Genomic DNA, 19902 nt, shown 5'->3' on the forward strand with positions numbered 1-19902 from the left:
CCTTGTCCTTCCCTACAAGCGTCAGATTGGATCTTAGAACTAGTATCAGGGGTTTTCAGAATATTATTATAATTTTCATATCTGTTATGTTAATGATTGCAGAAAGAAAATCAAAGTATTAATGGTAAGATTTTTTTCATTGCAATATTGTAGCATCTTCCTTCAGATCAATGTTATTCCATCCCTTCTCAGCAAATTTATATTCCATCTTCACCAACTCCTTTCATGGGAATCACAAAGTCATTGATTGAATTGAACAAGGGAGGAGGTGGAACATTTAAAAACAAAGATGAAGAAGAGGGTTTTTTTTTTGACTTTATGTGAATACTGCTAATTTTTAACACACAAAAAATCACTGGTATGAAAATAAGTATTAAATATAATTGATATAATACTATACCATTTGTGTGATGATTTGACTCACTATTATCTCATTTTTGCTTATTTATATAGTCTTGTGTGCTTTGTTTAAAACCATTTAAGCTACAGGAAGGTAGACTTGAGATTGATTCTTTGAGGCTATTTCTTTGTCCTGCCGAGAGTGTTTCTTTAGCTGTCAGGGGAAGGGGTATGTGTGTGATTTCTCTTATTCCTGTCAAGGTCAATTACACCTGTGCAGAATCAAGTCCAAGTTTCATGGTGACACAAGTGATCAAGTCAGGCAAGAACCAGAAGTTTTGGGGCAAATTGAATGCTCTTACTTAATGGGGAAGAAGATAGGAAGGAGGGCACAGAAATGCACAATCCAATGACTGCTGGGATGCTATGGCTGTATGCCAGTGTAACTCCCTGCTGGTTTGTGTATTTTCAAAGTTCAACAAGTGCAGTGTGTGGCTTGTAAGGTAATGTTCACAGTGATAGAGGTCCTGGTGCCCTCTGGTCACTTATCCCCTCTCATTGTTCTTGGGATTTCTCTGGGAGGTTCTTATTCAAAGGGAGCTTTTACTTTGAAGCTTTCAAAGCAATTTTATGCCACAGACAATTTGTGGGAAGACATGCTTACTCTCAGCTCCATTGCTCCTTAACCTTCACATCTTGTTGCTGGTAAAGTTCATGTGAATGGGAGAGAGCTTATTTCTAGGTCTGAGGTGTGTATTAGACGTGATTTTCGTATTTATTTTCATTCAACATATATGCACTAAGCACTCACTGTATGCTGGACCACCAACTACTTGTCAGTTTATTGTACTGTGGTAGCTTACATGTTGCTATGATGCTATAAGCTATGCCACTGATAGTTGTAATGCCAGCAGGGTAACTCATGGTAAACATGTTTTGGTGGAGCTTCCAGACTAAGACAGACTAGAACAAAAGACTTGGCAATTTACTTCCAAAAATTAGGCAATGAAAACCCTATGGATCATGGAATATTGTGTGAGACCTCAGCTCACTTACTTTGGATGCTTCAACAGGAGGGACTGATGGCTAGAAAAGGACATAATGTGATGGAAAATACGGGATCTGCAAGGGTGAGGGAAACCCTAAGTACGGTGGATTGAACCAAAGACCACAACAATGGACTCAAACCTACCAATGGTCAGGAAGATGGCACAGGATTGGGCAAAGTTTCATTTCATTACACATGCAGCCACCAGGAGTTGGAGCTGACTCTGTATCAACTAACAGTGTTGTTGTTGTTGTTATGTGCTGTCGCGTCAGACTTGACTCATAGCGACCCCTCCTTGGGTTTCCGAGGCGGTATCACTAAGGAAGTAGATTGCCCAACCTTCCTTGCAAGGAGAGACTGGTGGGTTTACACCACAGAAACCTGAGAAACCATGGTTCCTGAGGGATCAGAGCCTTGTGCTATGGGCCCTGGGTTGAAGCACAAACACGGGTTGTGCTGGTGGCCATTTTCTTGCCAGGGCTGAAGCTTTCTGAGGTTGGATGGCTCTTTGATGGACTGCCTTGGCTGAAGCTCTCTTGGTTGAATCTCTCAGCACAGCAGCATAAGCCAAGACTTCCTGTTGAGTAATATAGCCTAGGAAGAAGAAATGAGAGAAACTTCAAAGTCAACAATTTTACCAAACAAGAAAGCAAACAAAACTGCAAACATTAGCATATGTGAACATAATTTCTTTTACTTCTCAGACATGGAAAGGGATGACCATTGCCCTTAGATTGCCTAGATTGTACAATCTTGAGGATAGGCACTGGATTTTTCTTCTTTTACATTTATCATTTAGTAAGTTAATAAATAATCATTGATTAACATGAAAAATCCCTTGGGAAGGGACTTGAGCCTTAAGGAAGCTTTGTATGAATTGCTTATCTCAATATCAACCTTTTTTTTCAAACTAGAAACATGTTTATCAGATCTTCCTCAGTACTTCTCAAAGTATAATCTGCAGATCCTCTACTGTAGAATCACCTGGCTGAGGTCAAGTGCAATTGAAAAATGCTTTGTTAAAAATGCAGATTTTTGAGTCTACTCCAAAAGCCTAAATCAGAAACTCAGAAGGTTAAGCCTGATAATCTACATTTTAATAAGATATATTGGTGACTTTTATGAGCTCTAAATGCTGAATTGAAATTTTCTCAATTTGAACCCTCTGGTGGCACTCTGGTGGCATAGTGGATAAGGCATTTGGCTGCTAACCAGAAGGTCAGTGGTTCAAACCAACTAGCAGCTCCATGGAAGAAAGATGGGGTAATGTACTTCCATAAAGATTTCCAGCCTCAGAAACCCAGTGGAAGTTGCTGTGAGTCAGATTTGACTTGATGGCAATAAGTCTGTTTTTTTGGTTTGAGTGGCACTGTGGTAGAAAACATCTGACAATCTTTGCTTCAGTAGAGATTATAGCCTAAGAAACTCTGTGTTGTTGTTGTTGTTGTTGTTATGTGCCATCAAGTTGGACCCGACTCATAGCACCCCCTCCTTGGGTTTCCGAGGTGATATTGCTAGAGATGTAGATTGCCCAACCTTCCTTCTGAGAAGTGACTGCTGGGTTTGACCTGTCAGCCTTCTGGTTAGCAGTCAAGTGTCTTAGGTATTATGCTACCAGAGCACCTAGGAAACCTATGGGGCAGTAATACTCTGTCCTACAATGCTACCATGAGTTGGAATTGACTCTATGGCACACAACAACAACAACAAGTGTTGAATAGGAGGTGCAAACAGTTAATGTACTTGGCTGCTAACTGAAAGGTTCACAGTGTGAATCTAGCTAGAGGTACTTTGGAAGAAAGTCCTCTTGATCTACTTCCAAAAAATGACTCATTGAAAATCCATAAGATTGGAGCAAATGTCTTTTCTGATACACATGGGCTTGGCATGAGTCAGAATCAACTTCATGACAACTGGTAAAATGTTGAATGTCTCTGGTTCTGGGGTTCATTGACTTCCATGAAAATTTATAAACAGACCTACTAGATGATATTTCTGCAACGTTTCAGATAGTCATGGAATCAGACCAAATCCTGACTCCACTATTTACTGGTTGCATGACCCTGGTCAAATTAGCTAACTTATCCATATGCCAACATTCTCTTCTGTAAAATGTGAATCAGAAAAGCACCTACCATGAAGAGGTATTAGAGGTTTAAATAAGGTAATATATGCAGAGTGTTTAGAACAGTGCCTGACACATACAAAGCATACAAAGCCCTCAGTTTTTATGAAACTATTTGCTAAAATGGTCTTTTCTTTGTGTAAATACAGGGACAACAACACAAGGTAGCATGTGCTAATGACAAACAAATGGTTTGAAAAATAAGCTCTTTCTCTGTTCAGAGAAGAGCATAATAGAAGGGAGCTGGAGACCAAAACCATTCTGTAAAGGAAAAGGGATTTAACAACAATTACACCTTTCCATAAGTAGGTGCATTTAGTCTATGAAGGTCTTATTTAACTTGTGCTTCATAAAATCTGACAAGGTTGACAGAAGAGGAGAGAAAGCAGAGTGTATAGGTAAAAAGGTATGGTCCTTGGAGTGTGACACCTCTGACTTCAAGTCCTAACTCTGATATTTACTGCCTGCACAATCTTGATTAAGTCACATAACCTGCCTGTGCTTCAATTTTCCACAGCTGTAAAACTGAAAACTCAAACCAGTTGCCATCGAGTTGATTCTGACTCATGGCAAACCCCTGTGTGTCAGAGTCAACTGTGTTCCATAGGGTTTTCAATGGCTGAATTTTTGGAATTAGATCATTAGGCCTTTCTTCTGAGGCACCTTTGGGTGGACTCTAACCACCAACCTTTGGGTTAACAGTTGAGTGCCTAGCCACTTGTACCACCCAGGGACTCCTACAGCTCTAAAGAAGGGAGAAAATGAGGTACAACATGGGGAGTGCCTAGCACAATGTTTGGCACATGGTAAATGCTGAATACAGGTAACTATTATTGAGAGCCAATGGAGGTTCTGAGTTCACATAACCAGCAAGCTGTGGCTGAGTTCAGGCTAGTTTCCTAAGTCCAGGGCCATTTCTAGGAGCTCTGGTAGCATAGATCCTAAGGCATTTGACTGATAACCAGAAGGCTGGCAGTTCAAACCCACCAGCCACTCCTCAGAAGGAAGATTGGGTGATCTACTTCCATAGTGATACCTCCTCGGAAACCTAAGGGGGGGGGGTTGCTATGAGTAGTGTCTGACTCAATGGCAGTGAGTTTTGTTTTTTTTTTGAAGGCCATTTCTACTAAATCAAAACCAAAGGGGTGAGGGGACAGTTACCATGGAGTCAACCCTTACTCATGGTGAGCCCATGCATGTCAGAGTTAAACTGTGCTCCAATTGGGTTTTCAGTGGCTGCTTTTTTTGGAAGTAGATTGTCAAGCCTTCCTTCCAAGACATTTCTGAGTGGACTCTAACCTCCAGCCTTCCAGCCTTTTTATTAGTAGCCATTTGCATAACATCAAATTCCTATAAATCTCAGAGGGTTATTAGCATTTTATTGCAATCCATACTCCAATTTCTTTAAGCTCTCTTAATTTACCCATAAATCCTTGCTTTCTATTGTCAGGGATGATCATTTTTGAACTTGGCCAGCCAACCATGTTGATAAAATAGCACTTTGAGAGAGGCCATTCTATCTGAATTATTTCTCTGGGAACTTGGCTTCACACTGCAGAACTTGAATCCCTTCTCAATGATTCTGATTCAGATCAGGTGGTTAAACTCACCCAACAGCTGCTGGTGCTGAAGGCTATGAACATAGCGAGCCTGCAGGGCCTCCCACTGGGGTCTACAACTGTAAATCCTCATGATGCTATAGAAGTAGCCCTGCTGCCCTCGGGTCAGGTCCTGCCAGAGCAGAACAGATGATTTTGATGAGTTTAGGAGGTTCTATAAGATTAAAAGTGTGAAGTGTTCAAAACTGACTTCCACAGAAATAATGCTTATCTTGGTATATATATTGTTAGGTATCAACGCGTCAATTCTCACTCATAGCAATCTCATATGTTACAGAATAGAATTGCCTCATAGAGTTTTCTTCACTGTAATCTTTAAGAAAGCAGATAGCCAGGTCTTTCTCCCACAGAGACAATGTATATGTTCTAGCCAGTAATCTTTCAGTTACCAGACAGCACTTAATTTGTGCTATAAGAGTGCCATATATTTTTTTGTTAGTTGCTGTCAAGTCAATTTGGACATGTATGATCTACTTATTCTGTAAATTTGTTGTACTGTGGTGGCTTACATGTTGTTATGATGCTGGAAGCTATGCCACTGTTATTTCAAATGCTATCAGGGTCACCCAAGATAGACAGGTTTTGACAGAGCTTCCAGACTAAGGCAGACTAGGAAGAAAGGTTTGGTGATCTACTTCTGAAAATTAGCAAATGTAAAAATCTACAGACCACAACAGAATATTATTCAATGTAGTGCTGGGAGTTCCTTATTTTGGAAGTTACTCAAAATATATAGTGGCTTTAACAATGGATTCAAACATACCAGTGATCGAAGAGATAGAGTATGACATGGCAGCAGTTGTTTTTGTTATGCAGGATCACCATGAGTCAAAACCAACTGGAAAGCAACTAGCACTAACAACTATACATGCATGTATATGTATATGTTCCTCTCTTAGTTTGCTTGAATAATCTTCTACTGAACTGTATGATGGTGAAAATAGGTAAATAAAACATTCAATCTTACTTACTCAAGGTAAGTAGCTCAATACTTACTTACTTACTTACTCAAGGTAAGTACTCAATACTTACTCAGGGTAAGTAGCTCAAGTTATTGGGCTGAAGGAGATCCAAGATTTCCAAAGATCTTATAATTTATTGATCTATTATAATCTGTGTTGAAGGATAGACTGTGAGAATCTACACAAGGCCTGAAGCATGACAGACTTCTGAATACAAAGTTGGGTAAAAAAATCCTTTCTCCTAAGACTTCTCAGTGAGCAGGGACATGATAGATGAATAGATGGATAATATGATGTGTTCCACATCTTCTGTACAAAGGCACTGTGAAAACAGATGGAAAACAAACTCTGTAGCCATCAAGGAAGGCTCTCTAAATGACTTGGACACCACATCTGAGTCTTAACAGGGTGAAAAGAACTCCCTAAAGGGACTAGATTAAAAGCCAGTTGCTGTTGAGTGGATTCTGACTCATGGAGACCCTATGTGTGTCAGAGTAGAACTGAGCTCAGTGTTTTCAGTGGCTGATTTTTTGGAAGTAGATAGTCAGATCTTTCTTCTCAGAAGCCTCTTGGATGGACTCAAACCTCCAATCTTTCAGTTAGCAGCCAATGTGTTAAACGTTCACACTACCCAGGGACTAGAATACTGGTTCTAAAAGGATGGTCCCTCAACCTGAAGTGTTGGCAACTCTGGGAACTTGTTGTTGTTGTTGTTAGGTGCCACTGAGTCATCTCTGACTCATAGCAACCTCATGGACAGCAGAATGAAACACTGCCCAGTCCAGTGCCAGCCCCACGATCCTTGCTATACCTGAACCCGTCCTTGTAGTCACTGTGTCAATCCATCTCATTGAAGACCTTCCCTTTTCCCTTGTCCCTCCACTTTGCCAAGCATGATATCCTTCTCCAAGGAATGATCCCTTCTTACAACATGACCAAAGTAGGTGAGATGAAGTTTGGCCATTCTCACTTCCAAGGAGCATTCTAGCTGCACTTGTCCCAGGACAGATCTGTTATTTGTTTTAGCAGTCCATGGTACTTTCAGCATTCTTCGCCAACACCACAGCTCAAAAGCAGTGACTCTTCTTTGGTTTTCCCGTTTCGTTGTACAGCTCTCACATGCATATGAAGTAACTGAAAATACCATGGCTTGTGTCAAGTGCACCTTAGTCTTCAAGGAAACATTTTTGCTCTTCAGCACTTGACAGAGGTCCCTTGAAGCAGATTTGCCCAATGCTATATCTGATGTCCTGACTGCTGCTTCCATTGTTGTTGACTGTAGAACCAAGTAATATGAAGCCTTTGAGAACTTCATGCTTCTCCACTTATCGTGATGCTGTTTATTGGTCTCTTTGTAAGGATTTTTGTTTTCTTTATATTGAGGTGTAATTCATACTGCAGACTGCAGTCTTCAATCTTTATCAGTAAGTGTTTCAAGTCATCCTCACTTTCAGTGAGCAAAGTTGCATTGTCTGCATAACATAGGTTGTTAATGAGCCTTCCTCCAATCTTGATGCCACATTCTTCTTCATATAGTCGAGTTTCTATGATTATTTGTTCAGCATACAGATTGAATAAGTATGGTGAAAGGATGCAATCCTGATGCACTCCCTTCTTGATTTTAAACCATGCAGTGTCCCCTTGTTCTGTTCAAATGACAGACTCCTGGTCTATGTACAGGTTCCTCATGAGTACAATTAAGTGTTTGGAATTCCCATTCTTCTCAATGTTACCCATAATTTGTTATGATCCACACAATTGAATGTTTTTGCATTATCAATAAAACACAAGTAAACCTCTTTCTGGTACTCTTTGTTTTGAGCCAGGATCCATCTGACATCAGCAATGATATCCCATGTTCCATGTCCTCTTCTGAATCCAGCTTGCATTTCTGGAAGTTCTCTGTAAATGTAATGCTGTAACCGTTTTTTAATTATCTTCAGCATGATCTTACTTGCATGTGATATTAATGATATTGTTTGATAATTTCCACATTCTGTGGGATTAACTTTCTTTGGAATGGGTAAAAATATGGATCTTTTCTAGTCAGTTGGCCAGGTAGCTGTCTTCCAAACCTCCTATTGTAGCTGAGTGAGTGGCTCTAGTATGGCATCCATTTGTTGAAACATCTCAATGGGTATCCCATTAATTCAGGGAGCCTTGTTTTTCACCACTTCCCTCAGTGCAGCTTTGGCTTCTTCCTTCAATATCCTTCATCATATGCCACCTCCTAAAATGGATGAACATCAACCAATACTTTTTGGTACAGTGATTCTGTATATTTCTTCCATCTTGTTTTGATGTTTCCTGTATCACTCAATATATTGCCCATAGAATCTTTCAATATTGCAACTTGAGGTTTAAATTTCCTCTTCAGTTCTTTCAGTTTGAGAAATGCCAAGTGTGTTCTTCTATTTTGGCTTTCCCACTCCATGTCTTTGCACATTTCATTGTAATAATTGACTTTGTCTTCTTGAGCTGCTCTTTTATCTTGTAATTTCTTCCCTTTGTTTTAGCTACTCTCCATTTTGATCAAGTTTCAGGTCTCTTCTGACATCTATTTTGGTCTTTTCTTCCTTTCCTGTCTTTTTAATGACATTTTGCTTTCTTCATGATGTTCTTGATGTCATCCCACAATTCCTTTGGTTTTTGGTCATTGGTGTTCAATGCATCGTATCTATTCTTTAAATGGTCTCTAAATGCCAGAAAGATATAATCAAGGTCATATTTTGCCTCTCATAGACTTGTTTTAATTGTCTTCAATTTCAACTTGAACTTGCAAATGAGCAGTTGATGGTCTGTTCCACAATCAGCTCCTGGCCTTGTTTTGGCTCCTGGCCTTGTTTTGGCTGAAGATATTGAGCTTCTCCATCACCTGTTGTCACAGATGTAGTCAATCTGATTGCTGTGTACTCCATCTGGTGAAGTCCACATGTATAGCTGCCATTTGTATTGTTGAAAAAAGGTATTTGCAATGAATAAGTCATTGGTCTTGCAAAATTCTATCATGCTATCTCCAGCATTATTTCTATCTCCAAAGCCAAATTTTCCAACTCCTGGTGATTCTTCTTTGTTTCCAACTTTTACATTCCAGTCACCAGTGATAATCAGCACATCTTGATTGCATGTTTGGTCAACTTCAGACCAAAGATGTTAGTAAAAATCTTCAATTTCCTCATCTTTGGCTTTGGTGGTTGGTGTATACATTTGAATAATAGTAGTAGTAACTGGCTTTCCTTGTAAGTGTGTGGATATTATTCTGTCACTGACAGCATTGTACTTCAGGATAGATCTTGAAACATTCTTTGTGACAATGAACATCACACCATTCCTCTTCAATTTGTCATTCCTGGCATAGTAGATCATATGGTTATCTGATTTAAAATGGCCAAAACCAGTCCATTTCAGCTCATTAATACCTAAGATGGGAGCTCTGGTGGCGTAATGCCTAAGGCATTTGACTGCTAACCAGAAGACTGGTGGTTCAAACCCACAAGCCACTCCTTGGAAGGAAGAGTGAGCAATCTCCTTCCATAGTGATACTGCCTTGGAAACCCAGGGAAGGGTCGCTATGGGTGAGATCTGACTCAATGGCAGTGAGTCTTGAGTGTTAATTATAGACAGAGGGAGAAACTGGTATAAATTCTATTACGGGGTATAACATATCTGAATATGTTGGGAAATAGGCTTTTTTTTCTCTTTTTTGTTTTTTAGCTTAACTGGAGCATACAGTCTCAGTGGAAAAGCCTGTAGAGTTAGGTAGGGGAAGATTGTGGCAAACTTTTATGTTATGTTAAGATTTCAAGTTCACCTTTTATACAAGAAGCCATTAAATATCTTTATTTAAGGCAGTGGTTTTCAATTGGAATGATTTTGGCCCCAAGGGACATTTGGGAATGTGTGGAGATTATTTTGGTTGTTACAACTGAGTGGGAGGGGTACAACTAACATCTAGTTGGTATAGGCCAGAAATGCTGCTAAACATCCTACAATACACAAGAGAGCCCCCTAATCCCTTGCAACAAAGAATAATCTAGGCCAAAATAATAATAGTGTCAAGATTGAGAAATTCTGTTTTAAACTGACAAGACTTGCATTTGAGAAACATTATGTTGGCCCTGCTGGGAATAATAGTAATGCTAGACAGGAAGGAGAAGAGTTTAGAATACAATTATTATCATATCTAATACATCTCAAGTATTGTGTATATGTGATGCTAAATATTTTGCATGCATAGTTTCCTAAATCACAACAATCCTATGATATGGGCAATTATTGTGCTTATTTTTCAAATGAGGAAAATGAGGTAGTGGCAACAATACTCTAGAAAATCTATATAAAATAAGTTCACCTTCCATCAAAATATCAAAAACAATGATAGAATTTTTCTAAAATAGTTGTTAATCATGTAAAGACATCTAATAAAAAGCTAAATTTAAGAAAATTTATATAAAACATAGGGTAAGATGACTGACCTGTTAGAAATTTTATGTGCAGTTGAAATCTGTGTCAGAATTTTTTGTGTGGTCTAAAGACCTCATATTTTTATATTAAAAATATATCCAGCCTGAAAATAGAAAAAGTAAGTACCTCACAATTTGAGATATTATTTCAACTTTACAGTTTCTGAATAAGATATTTTAAAAGGTAATATATTTGAAGAAGAGAAAGGATTCCATTTCTGAATAACTAATTAAGCCTTTTCAAATGATTGAGAACAATAGAAAATGAAAATTGCAAGCCACCTTCAAGAACAAAGCTACAAAATGCAGTGGGAGCTTGCATTATACAAGATAAAGCATTAAAAGTTATGGTTTTATTTTACAAGAAAAATATGCTAACATCTTTTCCCTAGTAAAACTCTCAACTTCCTAAATGAGAAGTAAGGAGTAATATTCCTAATATTCTTATCCTATCACTCATCCTCCCTTTAGATTATAAAAGAGACCTGAAATTTTTACAAACATTATTTATGGGAATGGCTTTAACTAAATTTGACTGAAAGGAGCTAAAACTCAAAACACATAGTCCTCCAACAGTGCAGCCATAGTGTGGTCATTTAGTTTCCCATCACTAGTAGTGTGTCAGCAATAAAGAGACAACGAACTACCAGAGCTCCTGATATGGGATGGTTGTAGGAGTTAGTGGTGTTATCTGTCTTTGCATCAGCCCCTGGCTCATGGTGTTTCCATACACAACAGAATTAACCATTGCCCATTTCTATGCCATCCCATGATCCTCTGCAGATTAAACCATTGTAACCAATAGGGTTCTCATTGGCTGATTTTTGGAAGTAGATCACTAGGCCTTTCTTCCTTATTCATCTTAGTCTACAAGTTCTGTTTAGCATCACAACAACACACAAATCACCACTGACAGCTGGGTGGGGCTGTGCATGAGGTACATTGCCCAGGAATTGAACCTTGGTCTTCTGCATGGTGGTTGAGAATTCTACCACTAAACCACCATTGTTCTCTTGGTGCAGAGCACTCCAAATTTTCATTCATTCACTCAAACATGCCTTTAACATACATTAAGGGCCTGAACTGGACAAAATACTCAGCCTGATGGTGATTAGCAAACATTGGAGGAGAGAAAGACATAGTCTTTCCATCTGTGAATAATAAATATGCTTTTGTTGTTATTGTTGTTGTTATGTGCTGTCGAGTCAGACCCAACTCAGAGTGACCCTTCCTTGGGTTTCCAAGGCAATATCACTATGGAAATAGATTGCCCAATCGTCTTTCCAAGGAGTGGCTGGTGGGTTTGAACCACCAGCCTTCTGGTTAGCAGTCAAGTGCCTTAGGCAAAATATACTACACCTTCATTAATGATGTGTCTGAGGCAAAGGGAGGTACTCGAATGCAAGGAATTTGTGGAGCATTCGGAAGCCTTTGTTGTCTTTTCCAGTTTTCTCCCATTCTTTATCCTATACCTCCAAGGAAAAACAAAGTATAGGATAAGATTTCATTTTGTTCATCCAATTTTGGGGATGTACCTAAGTGAGGAAGTAAATAAACAAGTAAATATTATTTTAATGGATGAAAATGTTTTCTTACCTGCTGCAGAGTAATTAGACTTAAATAGACTGTCTGTCTAGTTCTGCACTTTCCCTTATCCCATCCCTTATTTGTGGAAGGAATAATACAAGCCCTTTGTCTTACTGCTTCACTAGGGTCTCTAGAATTTCAAGATCACCTTCTATATGAGGAGCCATTGAACATGACATTTTATTTAGAACAGGTGAGCTATAGCCATATCATGACTACAATAGTTATTTCTTGGTGGTTTTAATGACATATACTGCCTTTTCTTATTTTAAAAGCAATATATGCCATTTTGGAAAATTTGGAAAAATTTGAAATTGAAGAAAATAAAATTACATATACTATACCTATTCATGGGAGCTCTGGTAGCATAGTGGCTAAGGCACTTGACTGCTAACCAGAAGGCTGGCGGTTCAAACCCACCAGCCACTCCTCGGAAGGAAGACGGGGCAATCTACTTCCATAGTGATACTGCCTCGGAAACCCAAGGAGGGGTCGCTACGAGTCGGGTCCGACTCGATGGCACACAACAACAACAACAACATACCTATTCATAACTACTGTTGGCATTTGTTTAATTTTTTTTTCCTGGGCACATTGTGTGATTTCAGGAAAGTGAGTTGTATTTTTCCCATGTCATCAAGTGATCTTCAAAATATGATTCTTAGAAGCAGTATCATATACTTTTCACATCATTTTCTATTGCTTGCACATTTAGTTTGTAATTTCACAGCACTGTACTTTAAAATAAGGAGCCCTGGTGGCACAGTGCCTAAGGCATTTGTCTGCTAACCAGAAGGTTGGTGATTCAAACCCATCAGCAACACCATGGAAGGAAGACTGGGCAGTCTACTTCCGTAAAGATTTACTGCCTCGGAAACCCAGTGAGAGTGGCTATGAGTCAAAATCGACTAGATGGGAGTGGGTTTGGTTTTGGGTTTTTGGGTGCTTTAAAATAATCCTAGCCATGTTGCTTATGACTTACTTGACAAGGGTATAAAATGAAGGAATCACACCATCAATATTTAGGTCTTTAGGTTTTAGAATCGGAGGTGAATAAAATAATAAAAAATTAAAGTTCACAATTAAGGAAGAAAAGACATATTGAAATAGGACAGCCAAGGGACAGAATGGAAACCCCTAGTATATTTTTCCTCTACTCACTCTTTTGCCTTCTCAGTAAGTAGTGTAAACTATAAGTGATAGGAAGGAACAACACACCAAAGGCAAATATAATAACAAAGCAAATACCAAACCTTTTACCTTCGAGTTGACTCTGACTTATTGTGACTCTATAGGACAGAGTAGAACTACCCCACAGGATTTCCAAGGCTGTAAAACTTTATGGATGCATGCTGCCTCATCTTTCTCTCACAGAGTGGCTAATGGTTTCCAACTGCCAATCTTTGGTTAGCAGCCGAGCACTTAACCACTGTGCCACCAGGGCTCCTTAATAAATTACTTGTTGTTGTTGTTGTTGTTATGTGCCGTGGAGTCGGTCCCGACTCATAGCGACCCCTCCTTGGGTTTCCTAGGCAGTATCACTACGGAAGTAGATTGCCCCATCTTCCTTCCGAGGAGTGGCTGGTGGGTTTGAACCTCCAGCCTTCTGGTTAGCAGTCAAGTGCTTTAGCCACTATGTTACCAGAGCTCCTAATAAATTACTAGATTCTATAAACATCCTCAATACCTCTTCTATACTCTAACTGAAGAAACGAAACTGCAATAGAGGTAGGATGGCCTTTAGAACCAAACAGACGTGAGTTTCTTACCTTTTGTTAGCCTCCATCCTCTTATCTGTACAATGGCCATTACAATGCTTACTTGTTATAGAGCTGCTTGATTAAGTTATATCATAAATGTAGAATGTTTCCACTTTATGGCAGTCTTCCCTCTCTATCTTAGTGTGTGCTCATGCATGTTCAGGCACTTGCACACTCATACATACACACACATGCTTAAGAAGTAATTTAATATGTGAGAAACTCCAATTGTTTCTTCGTTTACAGACCTAATGCTCCAATCTTCCAGAAGAGGGGTTTATTAGGGAAAGATCAGTCAACACCTCCATGTGTCTTGTTTCCATGATAGAAATTTATAAATTACACTATAAATATTTTATTTGATACTGTTTTCCTTCAAAGTGGATTCCAGAAACCATGCCAACCAAGATATACTGGTTTATATCTTCTGTGATGGAAACTTGCATTCTATCTTCTACTCAAATCATCACCATATCCCTCCTCCCATTTTCCAGATCTGTAGAGCAGAGAATAAATCTTCCTCAATCTGGAAAGATGTCTTCTCTCCTCAAATAGCATATGGAAATGGCAGATGAGCTTTCTTGTGCCAACAACTCAGGTGTGCATTTCTTGGGCTATTGCTGAAGAAATACATCTTACCTAATCAAGTGGTCTATACCAGATAAAGTATGATTAAAATGCCTGGTGAATTCAGGGAGGAAACATCTACAAATTAACATATCTGAAACAAAAAGACAGATTTGCTTAAAAAGAACTTACCCTGTTTTGTAGTTTTCTTTTTTAAAAAAAGCTGGCATTTATATTCAATTTCATTTCCTCTCAAGGTCTCTTTTCTTCATATGGTGGTGGTGGTGATTCAGTCTGTTGATAGGTTGATATCCAAGCAACATCATGTGATGAAACAGAGAGCTTTGTAAAATTGGCTGTATGCCTTGCCCTGCTTTTGGACAACGTTCAACTGCACAGGGTAATTTCTTCTTCTTCCAAATTTGAATCTAATCAAGTATCAACTTCTAAGTCCATCATATCTGTGTTCTATGTAGACCCAGGGAGGGACGTGCCTGGAGACGGAGACGCTGAATATTAAAGGTCAAGAAATCCAGTAGGACAACAGGCCATTGCAAGAGTATTTTCTAGATTTGGAGACAATAGCCTCTTACCTCCATTGTTCAGAAAGATGAAGGAAAACTTTCTAACTACAGAGGTGTGAGAATGAATTTGACTGTGGTAATGTGTGGAATTGTTCCCTCTGCCAAGATAATGTTTCTTTTTCACCATTTGAGGGTGAGATATTCTCTGTGGTTGATCTTGGTTGAGGCAACACACAATGATAATTAACCTTTGGCACAAGATTCTTGCCCATACTGACCTCATCAGCATAAGCATCATATTTTAACCTGACTTATGAACACAGCATTTTTCCTTCATCTGTACTAGAATTATTGCTACAGACTCCCTTTCTTTCCTGAGAATTCTCCTTTTGAATGCCAGTTTATCTCTAAGATGAAAAGTTCCTAGAGAAAATGGAAGAAGAAATACCAAAAGAAAACTATAAATTAAAAATTCTTAAGAAGCTGAAGGGGGAAAAAATAGAGAGATAAACACGGTGAATCAAACTGTATATAGCTTAAAGAAGAAAGGAAGTGAGTGGGTCAAGTGACACAGAAGATTTGAGGTTTTTTTCAATTATTTGAATACAGACCTTCTGGGAAATAAACATGGCATAATCAAGAATCTGTAAATGCCACTGAATATGACAAGACCTGTCATTGTATCTGAGAGGTTGGTGATTCTCTACAGAGAGAAAAAGAACAGTTGTATGGAGAGGTGACATTGTCAACTGAGTCTCCCTTGAATGTTTTTCCAGGATACCATATCTGCAGGCTGCTGTACAGGCCTATTGCACAGGCATGACTCAACACAGGGTGCATTAGTCCTGCCCAATCAGGAAAGCAGAAACAAAGTTAGGTATGTGACAGAGAGGGAATTTAATACAGGGAATTAGTTACAAAAGAATTGGAATGGGCTGGAGAGGCAAAACCAGGAAGATTAGGTTATGCAAAGATTGTTGTTTGCAGGTTTTGGTTTCTCACCTAAGGAGCCCACATAACAGTAAAGTGCTCGGTTACTAACCGAAAGGTTGTTGGTTCAAATCAACCCAGTGGCTCCAAGAGAGAAAGACCTGGCAATCTACCCCTATAAAAATTACAGCTCAGAAAACCCTATCAGGCAATTCCTACTCTGTACATGGAGTAACTAAGAGTTGAAATAGTCTCAATGGCACCTAACATTAGCTATTACACCTAGGCTGGAGGACAGATAGGTTTTGATTTTACTCAGATCCCATGAACAATGTGTCACCAAAGCTGCTTCTGGTGGGACACTGCTGCCTGAGCAGGACATCAGCTACTCACACTTACCAGCCACCCTCATTTCCATGTTCCTCCCAAGTCTGCAAATGCTAGTTACTATTTCTATCACAACTTTGCTGCCCCTGCTCTTGCTGACATGGCTGCTGCTGTCATGGCCACAGGTATAGCAGAAGCCAAGAATAAAGGCTTCTCTTTTCCTCCAGCCTTCCATGTTCTGACTGAAACACACCAATCTCATTGGATATCAGCTGGCAAAGGATCCTGAGAAATGTGTTTTTCAGTCTTCCCACTACTGTGGTAAAGAAAAAGTCATAGAAGGGTATAGTGGGGCCGAGATGATGGACACTTTCCAGCACACAGGGATACTATCAACAAAAGTCTAAGAGACATCTCTGGAATCTATGAAGTCAGGCAGGAAACTGAAGGGCTTAGAAATGTAATCAATATTTTTCCAATGTCACTAAAAGGAATTGTATAAGGAAAAAAGAAAATAAGAAATAACTGGCTAGCTGGACTAAGCAACATCATGATAAACAGGGGAAAAAGTGAAGTTGTCAAGGTATTGAATGTACCTTAGTATTGAAACCAAATACAAAGGGAAAATGGGGAAAAAAATCCCAGCCATAATCTGGTTACTAGAGAGAATATAATACAGACTATTGATAAAAGAAAAAAAAAAAAAAAAAAGAAAGGAAAAAGCTCTGGTGTGCATTGGTTAAGCGCTTGGACACTAGAGCAGAAGAGATCTGGCAATCTGCTCCAGTAAAGATTACAGGCTAAGAAACCCCATGGGCTTGTGCTACCCTGTTCTATAGAGTTGCTATAAATTGGAATTCACTTGATGGCACACAACAACACTGGTTAAAAAAAGAGAGAGAAAGATGTCTATTTTTTCACTGTTAAATAATGTTAAATAGTGCATAGTCTAATGCTCATGCTGAGAGCATGAGTAATGAAGTATTTTCACAGAACATTGGGTAAATGTGACCTCATGGGCATTACCAAGTAAGGAAAAGGGAGTCATGATTGGAATCCAATATGAGATTAAATCCTAATTCAAAGAATCTAGCCTGGTAGAACAAGAGGCAGAGTGTGACTATACACCAGGGGGATAAGTACTTCCCTGGAAAACCATGATCACAAGAGGAATTATCTGCACAGAATCCGCTTCGCTATCGAGCTCTCCATGAAGATAATTCGGCCAGGCACAGAGATCTTTCCTTGGCCGCCTAAGCTCTCAGGAGGCATTAGAGCACCACAGTAAAGGGATGGGAAGTGGCTCTTCCTCCACTCTGTTTATCACCTGGACCCCCGGTGGCTTCTGTTCAGTCTTATAATCTTTGTTGGTCCCTATTCTCACAAAGCTACAAGTCTACGGATTGAGCGCAATGTCATGTGGGTCGGATGGAGTTGTTCCTCTATAATCATGTCTGTTTTTCTTCCCTCTTCATGGAAAATTCTCATTTCTCTTAGATCCCAAGACAAAATCACTCAGGCTTATCAGCCCTCAGAGATCCCTGGTGCCACAAATGAGGAAAGTTGGAGTCCAAGTTGGGGTCTAAGGTCCATATATGTTGTGGTGGTTGCTGTTGTTGTTATCTGCCATTGAGTTAGCTCCAATGCATGGCAAACTCTATGCACAATGGTACAACATGCTGCTTGGTCCTGTACCATGTTCATGATTGGTGGTGGACTGGACTGGAGTTTTGTGATCCATATGGTTTTCATTGGTTGATTTTTGGAAGTAGATACCCACATCTTTCTACCTAGTCTGTCTCAGTGTGGAAGCTCTGCTGAGACCTATTCGGCATCATTGCCACAAACAAGCCTCCACTGACAAACAGGAGACTGACTGTGCTCGAGGTGCACTGGCCAGGAATGTAACTGGGTCCCCAGAATGGAAGGCAAGAGTCCTACCACTAAACTACCAATGCCCTCATTAGGCACATTTTTAGTGAATGAAAAAACTACTTTAGACCCAAGAAACAACTGCCAGAGAAGCAAAATCTGGATATGGTCAGATAGGTGCCAAGGACTTTGGGAAAACAGATTTCAAAACATATATGGAAGAAAAAGAATAGGCATGAGTACATGTCATGAAGAAAAAAATCTAAAATGACATGAAGGAAAAGGCCCAGAGATTTAATTTTGACTCTATAAGCTCAAATAAACTTTATGAAAAAAGAAGTAAGATATTAAAAGAAACTAGGATAGATGCATTGAGAGTGTTCAGACAATTCTAGACTCGAGCAGTTATTAAAAAATAGTTTTGAGAATTTATTTTAAAAATACATTTCTTTTTTCCTTAGGGAACTAGCAAGATTCTCTAAAAACAGATTCCATGCATAGCTATCAGATGGCACAGTGAGCACTCACACCATCGTTTTCTGAAGTCTGTGATTTCTTGCCTTGGCCACTGGAACTGAAGGGGAATTCAAGCAACATACACTTTGCTATAATAGAAAATTAATCCTCTTATCTGATGGTTAAGTCCCTAGGTGGCACAAGCGATTGATTGGCTGATAATCTAAAGGTTGACAGTTCAAACCCAATCAGAAGCACCACAGAAGAAAAGGCCTAGTGATCTGCTTCCATAAAAATTACAGCCAAGAAAACCCTATGGAGCATGTCTCTGACATAGGTGTTGCTATGAGTTGGTAGAAATTCAACAACAGAGAGACTTTGGTTTATGTGATGGTTGGATTATCTATAGATGACATGCATGCATCTTGATTCTTTCTCATCTTGTGATGGGTTGCATTTCCATCTGGAATACTGCCTGATTGACTAAGAGAGGCTTCAGTTTCCCAAAGTCTTATGGTCAGACTTCTGGAGCAGATTTAGTCTTAGTATGCCAAGTTATTGACCTTTTTAATAAAGCTCTTGGGAAGACTTCATGCAAATAGATGGCCAGTGAGCCAGTACCACCAACCCCTGTACCTGCCAAAGCATGTTTGGATTCACCATGGATGTAGGTATGCAGCTTAGGTCCTTGCTCATGAAAATGCGCTGCAAGATTACTTTTATTTTCAAAAAGTAGACTGCATAAAAATGCCATTTAGCACCCTATAATGGATTATCAAAACAATAGTTTATAAATTTTTAAGAGGTCAATATAGACAGCTATATCTTCAAACAATACCATTAACTTTTGTTGTCATTGTTGTTAATACAGACCTGAACTTTCTGTACTTGCAAAGTGTCCTGTGAAATCCCCATGGATAGATAAGTACAATCTGAATCTTGTGAAAAAATTATACTAAAGGGTGCTGACTAAAGGATCATTGACAGATAGGTTTTTGGTAGCATGGCCTGATCTACTGCAGAGTTTTATCCAGGACTTGAATAAAGATATGGTGGGCAAGCTTATAAAATTTTCAGATGACAGAGATCTTGGTGAAATGGAAAACGCAGTAGATGACAGAATCAGGGCACAAAAAGATTTCAACAGGTTAAAGTGATGGACTACACCTAACAGGATAAAATATAATCATAATAAAAAGTAAGATTCTGTATTAGAGTTTCATTGGTAGCTGGATAAATGCAGAAAGGGATGCTGGGGTTTAGTAACAGCTCACACACAGGCAAATCAATGCAAAATAAGTCCATGAAGCTGCTGGAGATATC

The 19902-nt window shown here is 39.2% G+C and overlaps 1 protein-coding gene across 1 annotated transcript; it reads right to left on the reverse strand.

Moving 5' to 3' along the window:
• Positions 1 to 1793: 1793 nt before the first annotated feature.
• On the reverse strand, positions 1794 to 12014 carry FAM216B (family with sequence similarity 216 member B). Its single transcript, XM_007948174.1, has 3 exons — positions 11916 to 12014; positions 5123 to 5243; positions 1794 to 1981 (listed from the first exon to the last, which is right to left on the reverse strand). The coding sequence occupies exons 1-3, from the start codon at positions 12012 to 12014 to the stop codon at positions 1794 to 1796; spliced, it is 408 nt and encodes a 135-aa protein (XP_007946365.1).
• Positions 12015 to 19902: the final 7888 nt, after the last annotated feature.

This window comes from Orycteropus afer, unplaced genomic scaffold (assembly GCF_000298275.1).
Source record: "Orycteropus afer afer isolate SDZICR_OR568_19922 unplaced genomic scaffold, OryAfe1.0 scaffold00207, whole genome shotgun sequence".
Taxonomy (NCBI): domain Eukaryota; kingdom Metazoa; phylum Chordata; class Mammalia; order Tubulidentata; family Orycteropodidae; genus Orycteropus; species Orycteropus afer.